We start from the raw sequence: 20,488 nt of genomic DNA on the forward strand, positions 1-20,488 counted from the left end.
ATTCCCAGGTCCCCTTGTTCTACCACTCTCCTCAGTGCCCCACTGTTCACTTTGTGATCTACCATGGTTTAGGGGAAACTTGGATTATCCTGATGTAGGGTAAAGGTAGTTGAGTAATTATATCCCCATTGAATTGGTTCACAATATGCATGTTCACTGCCATGAGTCTTGCTGCATCATTACACTGAGGCCTAATTTGTAGTATTGTGTGCAGTTTTAGTCACCTACCTACAGGAAAGATATCTATAGCAGGGGCGTATCGACGGAAAATAGCGCCTATGGCAAGCACTAAAATTCCGCCACTGTCCAAACATCTGACACTCATCTTCTAAATAAATTTACCATAATATCAGTTCAAAAATACAAGTCAAGCTCGTTAATCATTTAGTTAACAAATTATGGCACTACATGAAAATTATAACAGCACCTTCCTTGCTTTCACTGATGCAAGTTGGTCTATGATGTGATCAAAGTCAGTTTTTTCATCAGAGCAAGATCACAGAGTCTGCCTTGACCCATGGAGGCTCTCAAATATGAAAGTATTTGTTTTAACTTACTGAATGATCTCTCACAGCTGGCGATGGAAACTGCGATGGTTAGCATTATCTGAATAGCAATGCGAAGATTGGGGAAGACGCTCTCATCTCCACACTGAACAATAAATTCAAGAAGCTCTTCAGGTCTTGATATTTTCATGTTGACCCGCCTTGATAGCAACATTCTTCCATCCAAAATTTCTTCATATAGCTGCTGTCCATCAACATCAGAGCTGTACAATTCACCCAAATTTTCACACTTCTTCTTTAGGTCGTTACCGTCGGCACCGTAACACAGTCCCTCGACATTGAGAAGGAACCCAAACTTGGTGTCAGTGTCATGCAAATGAGCGAACCTTTCGTCCATTTCTCTGTGAAGATGGTCGAGTGTTCCCTTCATGACTCTTTCCATCTCCTCCTTAGCTGTTAACCCAGCGTCTCTTGAGTTCTCATCAGCCATTTGTTTCTTTCATCTCTGACATCTTTCAACTTCAATATTCCATTCTTGACAGAGACCGACTCCTTCTTCGAGTGACTCACTGACCAACACTTCTCTTTCATCATAAAAATTATCTTGGAGTGCTTTCAAATCCAGGGCAGCATCCTGGAAGTTCATGCTAGGATCCTGCAGCCTGTTTTGAATATGGTCAATGTGAATGAGCACTTTGTTCCAAAATCCTAGCAAAATCAGAAAATCGTAACTCAACATGCAGTTGTACAGCTGCCTTGCATCACTTCTTGATTCACTGGACTCATTTTCATTGTCTATCATGTCCTGGAGAACTTGAAGTATCTCAAGGTACTTGTTGACGGGCTTCACTGCTTCTGTCCTTGCACTCCACCTGGTTTCAGACTCCGACTTAACAACCACAGGCACGGCGTTTTTGAGTTTTTCCCAACGCTGTGTTGAACGAGAGAAAAACACTTATAGAGCTTTGATGGTTCCAAAAAATGTGACCATCATTGTATCCTGTACACCCACCAAATTGAGTGAGTGATTGTCGCAATTCACAAACACTGCCAGGTTGTTTTTCTCACTTATTCTTGGAGGAACACCACTTCTGTGTCCAGCCATCACAGCAGCGTTGTCATAGACCGACAATCTTGTAGCTCCACTTCATCCTTCTCTAGCTGTTTCAAGAAGTCTTCCACCAAGCTCTCAGCATCCTTCTGGTTTATCTGGATAAAACCAAGGAAGGACTCTCTAACACGAACTGTTTTCCTCTCAAAATCAACTTCCACATACCTCACTACTTCTGACATCTGCCCACGGTGTGCCTGATCGGGAGTTGAGTCAAACATGAGACCATAGTACTTGGCTTTACGAATGCTTCTCAGTTAACTCTGGAGAACGGTGGATGCCATCATGTGGATTAATTCATTCTGGACACCCGGTGAAAGATAAGACATGGATCCAGGATGACTTTCCAAATGAGTGAGGTGTTCCTTTATGACAGGGTCAAAGATGGCCAGTAGTTTCAGTAAGCCAAGGAAATTTCCCACATTGGACTCATCGTCTAGCTGAAGTAACTCCTTGTGTCCTCGCAAAGCCAGGTTCTGAGTCGCAAGGAATTTTATGCAGTCAAGGATTCTTGTCAAGATATCACACCACTTCTGCTTTTCCTTCTCAATCTGTGACTGAAATTCCGCGTCAATAACTCCTCTGTTTCCAGCTAAATTTCTTTCCACTGTGTGAAGCATTCCCGATGATTCTTAGAATTTTCATGAACACTAATCCTTTCAGGTGCTTTCCACAGGTTGAATCCACTTTCCTGCTCCAATGAGGATGGATGGTCTGACTGGGAATAGAGAAGACAACAGACACAAAATGCAGACTTCTTAGAAGGGGAATAGACCAGTCATGAGCGAGTCACTTCCTCACCACGACCATTTCCCAATTTCCTCTTGAACCAAGTTTTGTTCATTGAATGGTTATTTGTTGGTAGGAAAGGCCCCTCACTGTTCTGAAAATACTTTGAACCCAGCTTTATTATTTCTGTTCTCACGCGTCAGGCAGAATTGCTTTTCCAGTATCCTTGTCGAACTTCAGAAGTCCAATGCCATGCTGTTCAATCACTGCTGGTATGACAGTTCGATGCTCTTTGACACCATCCAGTTCACTAGGTTCAGTGTCGTCAGGTTCAATCTCGTCAGGTAAAATCTCGTCAATAAACTCAACATCACCACCACTATCGTCTTCCCCTCCTGTCATGTCCACGTTCTCTGTGGCAGCCTCACTCTTAATCTCGTCATACTCGGATTTATCTGACTTGACTTCCTCCTCGGCTTGTGACCCATTTGTACTTGATCCACCTTCAGATTCTAACAAACTTGTAGAAGGTGCAGGCGACTCTGTGGAACATGTCAAACTACTTGTTCCGGGCTTTTCAAAGAAAGGCATGAAGAATTTGCTCGACTTCTTGGCTTCCTCCACCTCCAACTTTCGTCTCTTCCATCCTTCAGCTCCACTTTCCTTCTTCGTGAAGAAATGTTTCACAGCCTTCTTACACAATGCTCTGAAATAAGGCCATCCTAGTGCTTCTCACCCATGATAATCAAAGACAAATCATACATCTGAAGAAAGCTCTTTTTCACTATCCGAGGATGGCTTGTCTGACTTTAATAGAAACTGCTCAGTGGCGCCCCCCCCCCTTCAAGTGGTGCCCAGGGCACGTGCCATACCTGCCACACCTTAGAGATGCCACTGATCTATAAGATTTAAGGAGTACAAAGGAAATTAAAATAATTTTCCCATGACTTGAGAATCTGAGTTATAGGTTAGGACTTTATTCCATGGAGCATAAGAGAATGAGGTGAGATTGAATAGAAAAACATAAGATTATGAGAGCTATAGATAAGGTAGTGGCCAAGTGGATGAGGCATTAGACTAGCGACCTGAAGGTCGTGAGTTCGAGCCCCAGCCGAGGCAACGTGTTGTGTCCTTGAGCAAGGCACTTAATCACATGTTGCTCTGCGACGACGCTGGTGCCAAGCTGTATGGGTCCTAATGCCCTTCCCTTGGACAACATCAGTGTTGTGGAGAGGGGAGACTTGCAGCATGGACAACTGCCGGTCTTCCATACAACCTTGTCCAGGCCTGCGCCCTGGAGAGTGAAGACTTTCCAGGCGCAGATCCATGGTCTCGCAAGACTAACGGATGCCTTTAGAGAAGGTAAATGCAGACAGGGTTTTTCACTGAGGTTGGTTGGGACTAAAACTAGAGGAGTGAAAGATGAAATATTTAAGGGGAACATACAGGTAACTTCTGCAGTCAGAGGGTAGTGAGAGCGTGGAATATGTGGCCAGTGGATGTGCTTTCGATTTTAACATTTAAGTGAAATTTGGATAAGTACGTAGGTGGGAGGGATATGAAGGTCTTTATAATAATGCTTTTCTAAGTTATGTGTCTAAACGGAAGGTTGTAAGAGAAGAGGGTGGAGACCAGTACCACTACGTATTGGGGAAGCCTGGTGTTAGAGAAGAGATCTTGTAGGAGCAGCTTCTTTGTGCAAGAGGGGAACGTTCTCTTAAGCCGAGTCACAACTAGGGATAGTGCCAGGAGTTGGAGACAGGGACAAGAATGGAGAGGGAGAGAGGGAGAGAGAGGGAGACAAGGTGAGGGGGGAGAAAGAGAAAACGGTTGCATGAAATATTGTCAGATACCCGGCATTGCAGAGATCGGCTTATTACGTGTATGATAACTGCTGCGTTGTTTTCAGAACTCCTCCCTCATTAATCGTAAACATGAGGAATTTTGCAGATGCTGGAAATCCAAAGCAGCAGACAAAATGATGGAGGAATTCAACGGGTCAGGCCACATCTACTGAATGGAAGAAACAGTCAAAGTTTCAGGCCAAGACCCTCTATCAGGACTGGAACGGAAGGGGGAAGAAATCAGAACAAGAATGTGGAGGGAGGGGAAGAAGTACAGGCTGTCAAGGGTTAGGTGAGACCAGGAGAGGAGAAGATAGGTGGTTGGGGGAGGGCTTGATGAAGTGAGAAGCTGGGAGGGGATAGGTGGAAAAGGTAAAGGGCTGGAGAGGAAGGAATCTGATAGGAGAGGAGAGTGGATCTTGGGAGAAAGGGAAGGAAGACGGGGATAGCAGCAGCAAAGTGGACAGTGGAAGAAAAGGAAGGATGCAATGAGCTCATCAGAGGCTGACACTTTCTCAGATGTTGCAATTCAACTAACGCCTGATCTACCCCCTTGGTGAGCGATCCTGATTCCTTTCTCTGTGCCCCACTCTAACAACTTTCTACAGGGGTATCACTGAGAGTGTCCTGCCTGGCTATGTCATTGTGTGGTACTGGAGCTGCAAGGCATCAGACCGCAAGACCCTACAGAGGATAGTGAAAAGCACCGAGAGGATCGGCGGGGTCCCCCTTCCCTCTATTTGTAACAGTTACCGGGGGCGTGGGACACCAAGGGCCCAAAGTATCATTGAGGGTCCCTACCACCCATCCTGCAATCTCTTTGACCCACTACCATCGGGCGGGGGGGAAGTACAGGAGCATCAGGACTAGCACTACCAGAGTGGGTAACAGCTTCTTCCCTTCACCTATGACACTAGTGAATGCCCCGTCGCCACTGATGTCTCATCACCAGGAGAGCCAGCTGTTTACTGTTTACCTGTGCTGTGCACTACATGCATTTTGAATTATATTTTATTAACTTATCTGTGGTCATATTTTGTTTTCTGTGCTGTGTGTGATATATGTATTGTGGGAAGACCATGGTCCAAAGCAATGTTGTATACATGCACAATCAGGTGACAATAGACTTGAACTGACAGAGTGGATGAGAACCTGGTTCTTCCCAGTTTCCAGGGCAGCACCTATTCCTCATCACTAAAGAAAAACATCATCTGCTCAATGACTCATTTCTAAATTGGTGGATTAGTTTACTATTGTCACATAAAGATAAGGATTAGTATTATTTGTCACATACAGTGAAAAGCATCCTATCAAATCCGCGAGAATTGATCGTGATGAGGGCCGTCCATATGTGTCGCCACACTTCCACTGCCAACAAACCTTCCCACAACTTACTAAATCTAAACGGTACACCTTTGGAATGTGAGAGGAAACCAGAGCACCCGGAGGGAACCCTCGCAGAAAGGGGAGAACCAGGGCTGGACTTTAGGCAGGGAGAGGCTGGGCTGCAGCCCAGGGGCTAGAGCTGCAGAGGGGCCCCAAAATAATTAGCTATCATCATGGCAGACAAAAAAAAATATGAGAGTGGAGCACAGAAAAGAAAAAAGAAAGAAAAAGAGGACCGTGAGAAAGAAGCATTAAAAAAGACATTGAAATTGACGGAATTTTTTAAACCTGTTCTCGATGATGCAGCACTACCATCGCTCTTGTCACAGTCCGAGACCGGTGGACAAATGGAGACTTGTTCAACAGCTAGAGCTAGCACCAGCGTTAGCACAGGACCACTGTCCTTGCCACAGTCAGCAGCTAACGTTGAAGAGGCAGAGAGCATGACTTTGGAATTCCCGACCACAGAGGCCTCTGAACAACCAAGTTGAGCCGCCATTAATGTTAACGTTACTGCTACTGAGGATCCTTACAGCACTGATCCTGCTCGCTGGGGAAAGGAAACGTTAGATGATTCAGTCTGAGTGTACTGGGCTAAGAAAGGGCCGGAGTCCTGCCAGAATAAGGATGTGGATATCAAAGCTTTGGAACGAGTATACAAACAGCAGAGACTTTTATTCTCCGAATTTCACTTCAAACGCAAGCTCGTAAATGGAGAGTACATATCAAGGCAATGGCTTTTATATTCCCCTTCCACGGCTGTGTGTTTTGTTTTGCATGCCGTATCTTAAGTGATGGTAATTGTCAGTCCATCTTTGAAACTGGCTTTAGCCACTGGAAACATGTTGCTGAGCACACAGCAGTGCATGAAAATAGCGAACACGACAGGAAAGCAAGACTGACCTATGTTACTCCAGTGCCTGACAGCAGAAGAATAGATACAGAACTGCAAAAACAATATCCCTTCTCTCTCTGTACAAGATCTGCACAAGAGAGCGTCTGATCTCCAAAGCTGACCTGGAGTTAGACTTTGTGGAGGAGATTGTCCATTTCGGGGAAATTGTAAGTGGCAAAGATATTTCATCCGCAACAGAGCTTTTATGCTTCCTCAGAGAAAAACACTTGCAGGTCATCTTCCCAAATGTAAGCATTGCTTTGAGGCTTTACCCGACTCCCCCTGTCACAAATGCAAGCGGTGAGCGATCTTTCTCCAAGCTCAAGCTAGTGAAGAATAGGCTCAGGTCCACAATGGGACAGGACAGGTTGAGTCATCGTACTCTGATGTCACTTTAAAGTGATCTTGTTCGGAAACTGGATTTTAGTGATCTGATCAAGGACTTTGCTGCGAAGAAATCCAGAAGAACTAGGCTTTAATTTTGAAAAACAAGCATCTGACTTTGTACATTCTAAGCTTGTGTGTCAGTGCTGTTCCTGTTTTTGTGGCAATAGGCTAATAGTTGACTGTTTACAAACCTAGTAAGTAATGAGTGCTCTTTACTCTGCAAGTCACACAGTACAGCAACAGGTTAGTATGTGCTTGATCTCATTTTTCAAAAAGAGTGTTGGGGTATTGTGAAGTTTCCTAGTTTGCCAGAGTGGCATCTCCCTTGGCCTTTTTGTCTCTCATTTCCATTTTACTTTCTCAGAACACACGGTTGAGAAAAATACTGAGATAAAAATGCTTTGGCATTGTTTGAGAGATAAGGCCTATGGTATGTGCAGCACTAGCTAAATAAAGATTTAAGATTGGGTACATCATACATCATCTCCCTCATAACTTTACTCAGCCAACTGAGCCTAGGTCAATTTTTGAGTGCTTTAGATGCTGTCCTTCAAACTAAGAATCTGCATTACTTTCTGTCCTCCCTCTTAAGGCCTGTAAGCTTATAGCCTACGTATTGTACTAAACCAATGTCTTGGTCCACAGTTTTGATATTTAGACCAGTACGACCTTTGCTCTTGTTCTTGCCTTTTTTTGCTTGGTACAGCAGCATTTTATGGTGTCAGCAGGGGCCCATCAGGGCCTCCAGCCCAGGGGCCCTGGGGAGAACGTACAAACTCCTTACAGACAGGATTTGAACTTCGATCAGTGTTCGCTGATGCTGTAATAACGCTATGCTAACTGCTTTGTTACTGTGCCGACCTGTACCAGGTACAGTGAAAACTTTATTTTGCATACCATCCATACAGATCATTTCATCACATCAGTGCATTGAGGTAGAACACGGGAAAAAATAACGGAATGCAGAATAAAGTGTTACAGTTACAGAGAAAGTGTAGTGCAGCCAAACCACAAGGTCAAGTGTCCAACTGTCATTCAATAATTGTATAATATTTCTCAAAACTTTCTGTGTATAAAAGACAGGTGAATGCACACAGTTTCTTGTTTTCTGCCCTCAGTGCTGGGGAATCAAGAACTAGAGGGCGAAGGTTTAAGGTGAAAGGGGAGAGATTTAATAGGAACCTGAAGGACATCTTGTTCACCAGGATGGTGGTCAGTATGTAGAATGAGCTGTCAAGGTGGTTACTTCAACAACATTTAAAAGATACTTGGACAAATGCAAGGATAGGAAAGGTTTAGAGAGATATGGGTTAAGTTCAGACAAACGGGATGAGATAGTCAGCACAGACTGGTTGGGCTGAAGGGCCGGTTTCTGTGCTGTATGACTCAGACACGTTGGCTGCTTGGTTTGCCAAAACTGGAAACCTCGGCTCCGACACATCCCTCAGGCAAGAGTTCTCATGCAGTGAGAATGGGGGATCCCATAAGTTGGGACCTTGACCACTGGAGCCCCACTCTGACCCTCCACGTGCACACAGACACAGACACACCCTACCCACTCTCATTGACTGGATACAGTATCCGGAGGAGGCCAGACACATGACCTCTGCTGATGGTAGTGTGGGCAATCTACCTGGCACTAGAAAGAGTGCAGAGAATATTTACGAGGATGTTGCCGGGACTTGAGGACCTGAGTTATAGGGAAAGGTTGAAAAGGTTAGAACTTTATTCCCTGGAGCGTAGGAGAACGAGGGGAGATCTCACAGAGGTACACAAGATTATGAAGGGTATCGATAGGGTGAATGCTTGCAGGCTTTTTCCTCTTATGTTAGGCGAGACTAGAACTAGACATTATAGGTTTGAGGTGAAAGATGAAATATTTAAATGGAATCTGAGGTGGAACCTCTTCACTCAGAGGGTGGTGCAAGTGTGGAACGAGCTGACGGTGGAAGTGGTAGATCTAAGTTCAATTGTAACATTCAAGGGAAGTTTGAAGAGGTACAATACATGGATGGGAGAGAGACGGGTTGATATGGTCTGGGTGTAGGTAAACGGAACAAGGAAGAAAACTGGGCTGGCATGGTCAAGATGGGCCAAAGAGTCTGTTTCTGTGCACCATGACTACCAGTTGTTACATTTTCTTGATATGGAGTAGTTTGCTGCACTGTTTTAGAAGGCAGCCACAGGTCAGTCACATGAAGTCGAGACTGCTAATAGACAGAAGACTTCCTTCCCTGTAGGATATTAGTTATAGTCATAGTCATTGAGTACTACCCCACAGGAACAGGACTTTCAGTCCATGTGGTTCTTGTCAAATTGTTATCCTGTTTAGTCCCAGTGACCCACATCTGGACCATCGCCCTCCATACCCCTCCCTTCCATGTACCTATCCAAAATCCTCTTAAATGTTGAAATTAAACTGTCCCACCACTTCCACTGGCAGCTCGTTCCACACTCTCACCACCCTCTGAGTGAAGAAGTTCCCCTGAAACGACCCAGATTGGATTTTTTTTTTAGGACAATCGATTTCTTTCTTGACTTTTGTAAAGATTTACTGAAATAACCGAATTTAAGTTCCATGGCTGTTGGGTTACGTTTGAGTTTCCATTGTTGGAGGACTGTCTCAGGACTGTAACTGCTGTGTTAATGAAGGCTGGAGGACGAGCAGTGTGGAATGATCGAGCCTGGAGTGAGGCAGGCATGGCGCCTGATGCAGATGATGGAAGCGTCTCACAGTGGTAGAAGCAGTCGACCTTTGGACTGACTTGGAAGCTGAATGATATTGAATGAGTCCTTCAGATGCATACAGCTCACACGCCGGACACAAGAGGCAGGGAGGGGTCCTGGTGGAAGCCAGGGCTCAGAGGTCATGGTAGGAGGAAGGGATTTTACCTTTTGTCCGTAAGACCATACAACACAGATGCACAATTAGACCATTTGGCCCATCAAGTCTGCTCCGCCATTCCATCATGGCTGACTTATTACCCCTTCCAACCCCATTCTTCTGCCTTCTTCCTTAACTTTTGATGCCCCTGACTAACCAACAGTCCATCACAATTCACTTTAAATAGGCCCAGTAACTTGGCCTCCACAGTGGTCTGTAGCAATGAATTTCAGATTCACTAAAATAAATTCCTCCTAATCTCTGTTGTAAAAGGATGTCCCTCTGTTCTGAAGCTGTGCCCCCAGTCCTGGACTCTGGCAGTATACGAAGCTTCCTCTCTGCAACACAATCATTCTTTTTCTTTCTCGGCCTTGCAACATTAGGTTTCAATGACACCCTCCCCTCCCTCAGTCGTTCTTCAGAACTCCAGGAAGTAGAGGCCCAGAGCCATCAAACACTTATCTGTTAACCCTTTTGCTCCCAGGATTATACTTTATCCATGTCAGCACATCCTTTCTTAGATATGGGAGAGGAGAGAGGGAGGGGGAAAAGAGAAAGAGAAGAGAGGGAGGAGAGGGGGAGAGGGGACAGGGGACAGAGGGGGAAGGGGAGGGGGAAAGGGGAGAGGGGGAAAGGGGAGAGGGGGAAAGGGGAGAGGGGGAAAGGGGAGAGGGGGAAAGGGGAGGGGGGGAAAGGGGAGGGGGAAAGGGGAGGGGGAAAGGGGAGGGGGAAAGGAGAGGGGGAAAGGAGAGGGGGAAAGGGGAGATGGGGAGGGGAGAGAGGGAGGGGAGAGGGGGAGAAGGGGAGGGGAGAGGGGGAGAAGGGGAGGGGAGAGGGGGAGAGGGAGGGGGAAGGGGGAAGGGGAGGGGGAGGGGAAAGGGGGAAAGGGAAGGGGAGAGGGAATGGGGAGAGGGGAGGGGGAGAGGGGGAGGGGGGAAGGGGAGGGGGAAGGGGAGAGGAGAGAGGGGGAGGGGAGAGAAGGGGAGGGGAGAGAGGGGGGAGAGAGGGGGAGGGGGAGAGGGGGGAGAGGGGGGAGAGGGAGAGGGGAGGGGGAGAGGGGGAGGGGGAGGGGAGGGGGAAAGGGGAGGGGAAAGGGGGAAGGGAGGGGGGAAAGGGGGAAGGGAGGGGGGAAAGGGGGAAGGGAGGGGGGAAAGGGAGGGGAAAAGGGGAGAGGGGGAAAGGGAGAGGGGGAGGGGAGAGGGGGAGGGGAGAGGGGGAGGGGAGAGGGGAGGGGAGAGGGGAGGGGAGAGGGGAGGGGAGAGGGGAGAGGGAGAGGGGAGAGGGAGGGGGAGAGGGAGGGGGAGAGGGAAGGGGAGGGGGAAAGGGAAGGGAAAGGGGGAGAGGGGAAGGGGAGAGGGGAAGGGGAGAGGGGGAGAGGGGGAGAGAATATGAATGAGAATGAATATATCCAACATCTATGATATTTACCCAATATTTCCAGTGTGATCCCAGGTTTGGACTCAGCCTTGAAGGTGCCCAGGCCCTGCCGACTAATTTCCACACGGCAGAAGTATTGATCGCTGTCATCCAGCGTAGCGTTCTGCAGCTCCAGGGCGGCATTTCCCTTTCTCGGGTCCCCAGCCAGTCTGTACCGGCCTTCAATATTTGTGTGAACTTCATTCTCAAACTCCTTGCTGCCCTTGCTCCTGTTAGTCACGTTGAACAATACCGGCCCTTCGTAAAACACCTTTATCTTCCAGATGATGACAATCTCAACGGTCGTGTACTCAGTGTAGGGAGACTTTAAAGTGCAGGGCAAAACCACCGAATGTCCGACAGTACCGTTCACTCTCTCCGGGACCTCCACAGACATAAGGTCTGGGTCTCCTGTAGGGATAAAGAGTCTGAGCATAAAGGACGTCTCACCTTGGACAATCAACGATGTCACAATGCAAGAAGAACACAAACAACAGAACTACAGTACATGATAAACAAATCAAACTCCAAGTTCAAGTTTATTCCATTTAGCTGTTCATCGCCAGGCGAAACAATGTTCCTCCTGACCAAGGTGGACAACGCAGTACTTACGATCAAAGGAAGAAGCTGTTTCCTATCCTAACAGTCCTTGTCCTAATGCTACAGTACCTCATGCTTGATGGTAGGAGGGTTCAAAGAGATTGTTGGACGGATGGGAGGGACCACTGACAAAGCTAAGGGCCCTGCACACACAGTGCTCCAGATAAACATCTCAGATGGGTGTAAGAGAGACCCTGATGATCCTCTCAGCTGTCCTCACAATCCTGTGTAGGGACTTGAGGTCAGGTGTCTTGCAATTCCTGTACCAGACAGTGATGCAGCTGGTCAGAACACATCTCAATGTTCTGTAAAGGTTCTGGTGACTCTTCTGTCCAAGATCACAGGACATTGAAGGGAGTTGTGAACACAGTCCAGCCCAACACACAAAACCAGCCTCTCCTCCCTGTACTCCATCTACACGCTTGATTTTCAGCATCTGCAGGTTTTTTCCCAATGAAGCTGGGACCAATTCCTGAATGTAGAGTTGAGATAAAACATGGACATACAGACACAGCATGGGAACAGACCCGTATCTGAGAACACACCCACCCCCAGCTTTCCATGAACTCCCCCCTTGATTCTACAATCCTCCTACACACTACACAGACTAGAGGCAATTTGTAGTGGCCGATTAACCAATCAACCTGCACGTCTTTGGGATGTAGGAGGAAATAGGAACTTCCAGGGGAAAGACCATAAGACACGGGAGAAAATTATGCCATTTGGCCCAACAATTCTTCTCCACCATTCTACCTTAGCTGATTTATTGTCCTACCTTCTCCTGATAGCTTTTGATATACTTACGAATCAAGAATCTATCAAACCCCACTTTAAATACACCCAATGACATGGCCTCCAAGAGCTGTCTGTGGCAATGAATTCCACAGATTCATCACCCTCTGTCTAAAGACATTCCTCCTCATCTCTGTACTAAAGGGACGCCCTTCTATTCTGAGGCTGTGCGCTTTGATCCTAGACTCTCCCACTATTGGAAACTTCTTCTCCCTGTCCACTCAATCCAGGCCTTTCAATGTTCGATAGATTCCAATGAGATTCCCCCCGCACCCCACCGCTCATTCCTCTAAACTATGAGTACAGGCACAGAAATATCAAATGTTCCTCACATGTTAACCCTTTCGTTCCTAGGATCATTCTCGTGAACTTCATCTGGATCTTCTCCAAGGCCAGCACATGCTTTCTCAGATAAGGGCCCAAAACTGCTCATAATATTCCAAGTGTTGTCTGACCAATGCCTTAAAAATTCCACACAGGCAGCACCAGAGGTCAGGATTAAATCCTGGTCACCTGAACTGTGGAGCAGTGCACCAGGTGTACTACTGTGATGCTCAGAGAAAGAGGCTGAGGCAGATACAATTCTAACGCATAAAGATATCTGGATGAGTAAATGGATTGCTTTATTATTATCACATGTCCCAAGATATAGTGAAAATCTTTTGTTTGTGTGCGATCCCCAGAGATCATTCCATACACAAGTACAAAAGGGAAAAGAGAGAGCAGACTAGCTCGGAGTTTTGGAGTTGGGAAGTTACGTTATGGGTATTGGATGACACAGACGTTGGGGGTGTTGTGGATAGTCGGGAGGGCTGTCGGAGGTTACAGCGGGACATCGATAGGATGCAGGACTGGGCTGAGAAGTGGCAGATGGAATTCAACCCGAATAAGTGTGAAGTGGTTCATTTTGGTAGATCCCATTTGAAGACAGAATATATTATAAATGGTAAGACTCTTGGCAGTGTGGAGGATCTGAGAGATCTTGGAATCCATGTCGATAGGACCCTCAAAGCTGCTGTGCAGGTGGACATTGTTGTCAGAAAGCGTGTGGAGTGTTGGCACTCATCAACCATGGAACTGAGCTCGGGAGCCGGGAGGTGATGTTACAGCCATATAAGACCTTCGTCAGATCTCACCTGGAGTACTGTGTTCAGTTCTGGTCACCTCATTACAGGAAGGATGTGGATACTACAGAGAGAGTGCAGAGGAGACTTACAAGGATGTTACCTGGATTGGAGGGCGTAGCTTATGAGAATAGGTTGAGTGAACTTGGCCTTTTCTCCTTGGAGCGACAGACGATGAGAGATGACCTGATAGAGGTGTATAAGATGATGAGAGGCATTGATCATGTGGGTAGCCAGAAGCTTTCTCCCAGGGCCGAAATGGCTAACACAAAGGGGCATAGTTTTTTGGTGCTTGGAAACAGGTATTGAGGGGATGTCAGGGGTAAGTTTTTCACGCAGGGAGTGGTGGGTGCGTGGAATGCACTGCCAGCGGCAGTGGTGGAAGTGGATACAATAGGGTCTTTTAAGAGCCTCTTAGACAGGTACCTGGAGCTTAGAAAAATGGAGGGCTATGTGCTAGGGAAATTCCAGGCAGTCTCTAGAGCAGACTACATGGTCAGCAGAACATTGTGGGCTGAAGGGCCTGTAATGTGCTGTAAATTTCTATGTCCTATATGTAAAACATCAGTGAGACCTGTCTTGGAGTACCTTGTACAGGCGAATAAACTTCTCAGCCTTCCAGCTGGGTACAGGTATCAATTATAACCGAAGTTTCGATGACAAACTCTGCCATCAGGGATGAAGATGGCAGGGTTTGCCATCGAAAGGTCGATACTTGTACCGGGCTGGAAGCCCGAGACGAGTTACTTGTCATATATGCCAGAAAAGCACTCGGTCCTTTTTACTTTCTACAGGAAAGATAGTATTAAACTAGAAAGAGTGCATAAAAGATTTCTCAGGATGGCACCTGGAATTGAAGGTCTGACTTACAAGATATTCCATAGACTAGGACTTTATTTCCTGGAACGTAGAAGATCAAGGGGGTGACCTGATAGAGGTACATAAGGTCATGAGGGGCATAGACAGAGTGAGGGGCTGCCAAAAACAAGACAGAATAGGATCAAGATCAGAGGCAAGAACTTTAAAAGGAACATGAGGGCAGTTCTTTACAGAAAAACTGGTGTGTATTTGGAATGAGTTGTCAGAAATAGTGATTGAGGTGGACACCTATGCGAAATTTAAAAGCTGTCCAGATAAGTACATGGGTAGGGGAGGTTTAGAGAGATCTGGGCCAAATGCAGGCAGATGGGACGAACTCTCAGGGCAACGCATTCCGGATGGACAAGGCATAATCAGGTTTAATATCACTGGTAGATGTCGTGAAATTTATTGTTTTACATTGCAATACGTAAAAATAAACAGAAACTACAAATCTGAATAAAATATATCAAAAATTTAATTAAGTAAGCAGTGCCGAAAAGAGCAAAAAACAGGGAAAAATCGTGAGGTAGTGCACGTGGGTTCATGGTCCATTCAGAAATCTGATGGGGAGGGGAAGAGGCTGTTTCTGAAATGTTGAGCACGGGCATTTTGGGCCGAATGGTCTGTTTCCCTGCTCTAGACTGTATGGCTTTAATAAAGTGTGGAAGCTACGGAGAAAGTGCAATGGGTAGGGGTGGAGTATAGGGCCATGGCCCTAATGCGGGCACTCAGGTTCAGAGCAGGCAGGCAAAGCCGTTTCTCTGCTGTATCTTTCTGAGAGTCATGGACTAAATATGGCAAGAGGTTGAGTCACGGGGAACTTAGAATGAGTTCCTGTGACTGACAGCCCATGCTTTATTCAGCGTGTTCTGCGGGTTGCTAATCACAAGACGCGACTTGGACAGGAAACTCCCACAAACTCCCAGCTGCACTGAGGCATTCTGAGGACCTGCAATGACTCAGAAAGCTTTTCTCTTGAGGAAAGAATTTTCCCCACTGCTCGCGTCAGTCTCTCTTTTTCTCTCTCTCTCTCTCTCTCTCTCTCTCTCACACAGCTTTTCTCTTGAGGAAAGGATTTCCCCCACTGCTCTTGTTAGTCACTCTCCCTCTAACACACTTTTCTTTCCTGCTTCTCAGTGCACCGTGTTGGTGAAACGGCCCTCGTAAACTTCCACGGCTCCCACAGTTAGGAAAACCACAAGTGGCTTCCGGTTTAACCTAACTCCACGGCCTGGCCAACGCTTCCTTTCTCATTATTTGACCCCTGATCCCAACCTCTCCCCACCAGCCAGGGGCCATAAGACATAGCAAGAGAATTCGGCCATTCAGCCCATCAAGTCTGCGCCAATATTCCATCATAGCTGATTCCATAGATGTGTGGGGAAGAGTATATTGACTGGCCGCGTCACAGCCTGGCGCGGAAACACCAATGCCCTTGAATGGAAAACCCTACACAAAGTAGCAGATCAGCCCAGTCCATCACGGGTAAAGCCCCTTCCCACCATTAAGCACATCTATACAATACGATGTCGCAGCCTTCTATCATCAAGTAACCACCCCCCCACTACCACCCAGGCCTATGCTCTCTTCTCACTGCTGTCATCGGGAAGAAGGTACGGGAGCTCAGGACCCACACCGCCACATTCAGGAGCAGTTATTACCCCCTCAATCATCAGGCTCTTGAACCAAAGAGAATAACTTCACTCAACTTTACTCACCCATCGCTGAACTGTTCCCACCAACAATGGATGCCCTTTCAGGGACTCTGCATCCTAACCCCAACACTTACTGCTTATTTATATTTTATTACTTTTTTTCTGTTTTATATTTGCACAGTTTGTTGTAATTTGCACATTGGTTGTTTGTCCGTCCTGTTGGGAGTGGTCTGTCATTGATTTTATTGTGTTCTTGGATTTACTGTATACTGTATGCCTGCAAGGAAACAAATCTCAGGGTTGTATAGGGTAACATATACATACTCTGATAATAAATTTACTTTGTACTTCGTACTCACAACTCCATTCTCTTGTCTTCTCCTTGTAATCTTTGACACCCTTACTCATCAAGAATTTATCAACCTCCACTTTAAAGATACCCAAAGACTTGGCTTCCACATCCATCTGTGGCTATGAATTCCACAGATTCACCACCCTCTGGCTAAAGAAATTCCTCCTCATCTCTGTTCTAAACGAACATCTTTCTATCGGATGTGCCCTCTTGTCCTTGACTCCCCCACTATAGAAAACATCCTCTCCATGTTCCTCTACTATAGGAAATATCCTCTCCATGTCCACTCTAAATAATTGATAGGTTTCAATGAGATTCCCCCCTTCTAAACTCCAGCTGAGTACAGGCCCAGAGCCATCAGTACATCAGCCGTAGTGCAGGGCTATGATAGGAAACTTTGTCACATGGTGTGAGCAGAATTATCTGCAGCTTAATGTGAAAAAGACTAAGGAGCTGGTGGTAGACCTGAGGAGAGCTAAGTCACCGGTGACCCCTGTTTCCATCCAGGGGGTCAGTGTGGACATGGTGGAGGATTACAAATACCTGGGGATACAAATTGACAATAAACTGGACTGGTCAAAGAACACTGAGGCTGTCTACAAGAAGGGTCAGAGCTGTCTCTACTTCCTGAGGAGACTGAGGTCCTTTAACATCTGTCGGACGATGCTGAGGATGTTCTACGAGTCTGTGGTGGCCAGTGCAATCATGTTTGCTGTTGTGTGCTGGGGCAGCAGGCTGAGGGTAGCAGACACCAACAGAATCAACAAACTCATTCGTAAGGCCAGTGATGTTGTGGGGATGGAACTGGACTCTCTCACGGTGGTGTCTGAAAAGAGGATGCTGTCCAAGTTGCATGCCATCTTGGACAATGTCTCCCTTCAACTACATAATGTACTGGGTAGGCACAGGAGTTCATTCAGCCAGAGACTCATTCCACCGAGATGCAACACAGAGCGTCATAGGAAGTCATTCCTGCCTGTGGCCATCAAACTTTACAACTCCTCCCTTGGAGGGTCAGACACCCTGAGCCAATAGGCTGGTCCTGGACATTTATCCTGGCATAATTTACATATTACTATTTAATTATTTATGGTTTTATATTGCTATATTTATATTCTATTCTTGGTTGGGGCAACTGTAATGAAAATCAGTTTCCCTCGGGATCAGTAAAGTATGACTATGACTATGACTATGACTATGACTATGACTATGACTATGACAATGATCAGACGCCCCTCACGTGTCCTTTCATTCCTGGAATCATTCTCATGAACCTCCTCTGGACCCTCTCCAATGTTAGCACATCCTTTCCTAGATAAAGGGCTCAAAACTGCTCACAATACTCCAAGTCTGACCAATGCCTCAGAAAGCCTCAGCATTACATCCCACATTCTAGCCCTCAGTAAACAAGGACCAAAGTAGGTCATGGTGAATTTTAACAGTGGAATAAAATAAGAGATTGCTGGGAACTTGGAGACTTTCCCCAAGCTTTCCCTCATACTCCAAGCACGTGCTTGAGAGGAGTCTTTTGCAGTTCTACACGCAGACCGAGGCTGCCCGTGGAGTGATGCACCCCTTCACATCCGTCGTACCAATGCCCCTCACTCACTGAACATAGAACAGTCACAAACAAGAGAAAATCTGCAGATGCTGAAAATCTGAGCGACACACACAAAATGCCGGAGGAACTCAGCAGGCCAGGCAGCGTCTATGGGAAAGAGTATAGCCGATGTTTCAGGCCGAGACCCTTCATCAGGACTGGAACACAGTTGAAGCATTCCTGTGCGGGTCTGGAGCAGAGCTTGAAAAACCCAGTCCCCATAAAAGAGAGATACCGCCTAGTGGAGTGCCCATCATGGAAGTGTTCTGAGTCAGAATGGTCAGGCTTTGGCAAGAACAGGCGAAGGCAAGGTAAGTTTATTTCCTTTTCTTATTTAACTCTTGAAAGTATAGGGGGTATGTCTGCAGGGTCAGTGTTTTGTTCTGGGTGTCAGATGTGGGATTTCCAGGAGACATTCCGCCTCCCTGATGGCCACATCTGCGCCAGGTGCATGGAGGAGCAGTTCCTTAGGGACAATGCTAAGGAACCAGAGCTGCAATTCGATGACCTTCGGCTTGTTAGGAAAAATAAGGGGATGATAGACAGGAGTTACAGGGAGATAGTCACCTGAAGACTACAGGAGATAGATACATGGGTGACTGTGAAGAGAGGGAAAGGAAAACGTCAGATAGTGGACAGCACCCCTGTGACCGCCCCCTCAACAATAAGTACTCCATTTTGAGTACTGTGTACCTGAGGGAAGCAACAGTGGCTGTGCCTCTGGGACTGAGACTGGCCCTGTGGCTCAGATGGGTAGGGAATGGAAGAGGATAGCAGCAGTAATAGGGGGCTCTATAGTTAGGGGACAAATAGGCAATTCTGTGGACGCAAAAAAGAAACACGAATGGTAGTTTGCCTCCCAGGTGCCAGGGTCTGAGATGTTTCTGAACATGTCCACAATATCCTGAAAAGGGAAGGTGAACAGCCAGAGGCCATGGTACATATTGGAACCAACAATATAGGTAGGAAGAGGGAGGAAGTCCTGAAAACAGACTACAGGGAGTTAAGAAAGAAGCTGAGAAGCAGGACCTCGAGGGTGGTAACCTCAGGATTATTTCCTGTGGCACGCCACAGTGAGGATTGGAATAGAATGAGGTGGCAGATAAATGCGAGGCTGAAGAATTGGAGTAGGGGGCAGGGATTCAGATTTCTGGATCACTGGAACCTCTTCTGGGGTAGGTGTGACTTTTTCAAACGGGATGGATAGCATTTGAATCCGAGGGGTCCAATATTGGGAGTGGTTTAAACTAATTTGGCAGAAGGGTGGGAACCAGTATGATAGAGCTGAGGATGAGCCAGCAGGTTTACAAGTAGATGATGTCATCTGTAATATGAATGTAGGGGACAAGCCATTGATGGGGTACAAATGCAGACAGTGCAAAGAGTTAAGTTGTACCACAGTTAAAAATTCAAAAGGGCGAAGAATGCAGGACTGAAGGTGACTGTCAGGAGAGGGAAGGGGAATAGACAGAATGAGCAGAGCACCCCTGTGGCCGATCCCATCAATAATAAGTACATCATTTTGGATACTGTTGATGGGGATGACCTACCAGGGACAAGTTGCAGTGGTTGCGTCTCTGGCACCGAGACAGGACCCTCAGCTCAGAAGGGAAGGAGGGAAAAGAGGAGAGCAGTAGTGATAGGGGATTTGATAGTTAGGGGGACAGATAAGAGGTTCAGTGAAAGAGATCGAGAATTTTGGATGGTCGGTTGCCTCCCTGGTGCTGGTCCACGATATCTTGGATCGAGTTCTAGGTATTCTCAAGAGGGAGGGTGAACAGCTGGATGTCGTGGTCCATGTAGGGACCAATGACGTGGGTAGGAAGAGTGAGGAAGTCCTGAAAGGTGAGTTTAGGGAGTTAGGCGCCAAGTTAAAGAACAGGACCTCCAGGATAGCAATCTCAGGATTGCTACCAGTGCCACGTGCAGGCGGGTTTAGAAATAGTAAGGTAGCTCAGATCAACACGTGGCTGAAGACATGGTGCAGGAGGGAGGGCTTCAGATTTATCGATAATTGGGCAGTTTTCCAGGGAAGGTGGGACTTGTTCCGGCAGGACGGTTTACATCTGAACTGGAGGGGGACAAATATTCTTGCAGGTAGGTTTGCTAGAGAGGCTCTGGTGGATTTAAACTAGATACAAGGGGGGAGGGGAACTATAGTGTAGGAACAGATGTAGGGGAGAAGGAAGAAAAAGAAAATAGTAAAGTTGTTTGCACTGTTAGTGTTAAACAGAGAGTAAGAGGTGGAAAATTTCTTAAATGCATTTATTTTAATGCCAGGAGCATTATAAGAAAGGTGGAGAGCTTAAAGTATGGATTGATACCTGGAAGTATGATGTGGTAGCA

The 20,488-nt window shown here is 46.6% G+C and overlaps 1 protein-coding gene across 1 annotated transcript in view; it reads right to left on the reverse strand.

The window, feature by feature from the left end:
- Nucleotides 1-20,488, reverse strand: part of LOC134347242 (uncharacterized) — a 45,975-nt gene that overhangs the window by 16,166 nt on the left and 9,321 nt on the right. The window contains exon 2 of the mRNA XM_063049586.1: nucleotides 11,171-11,569. Within this exon, the coding sequence (XP_062905656.1) occupies nucleotides 11,171-11,569 (399 nt within the window). The remainder of the gene's footprint in view (nucleotides 1-11,170; nucleotides 11,570-20,488) is intronic.

The sequence above is a fragment of the Mobula hypostoma genome, chromosome 5 (assembly GCF_963921235.1).
Source record: "Mobula hypostoma chromosome 5, sMobHyp1.1, whole genome shotgun sequence".
In the NCBI taxonomy this organism is placed as follows: domain Eukaryota; kingdom Metazoa; phylum Chordata; class Chondrichthyes; order Myliobatiformes; family Myliobatidae; genus Mobula; species Mobula hypostoma.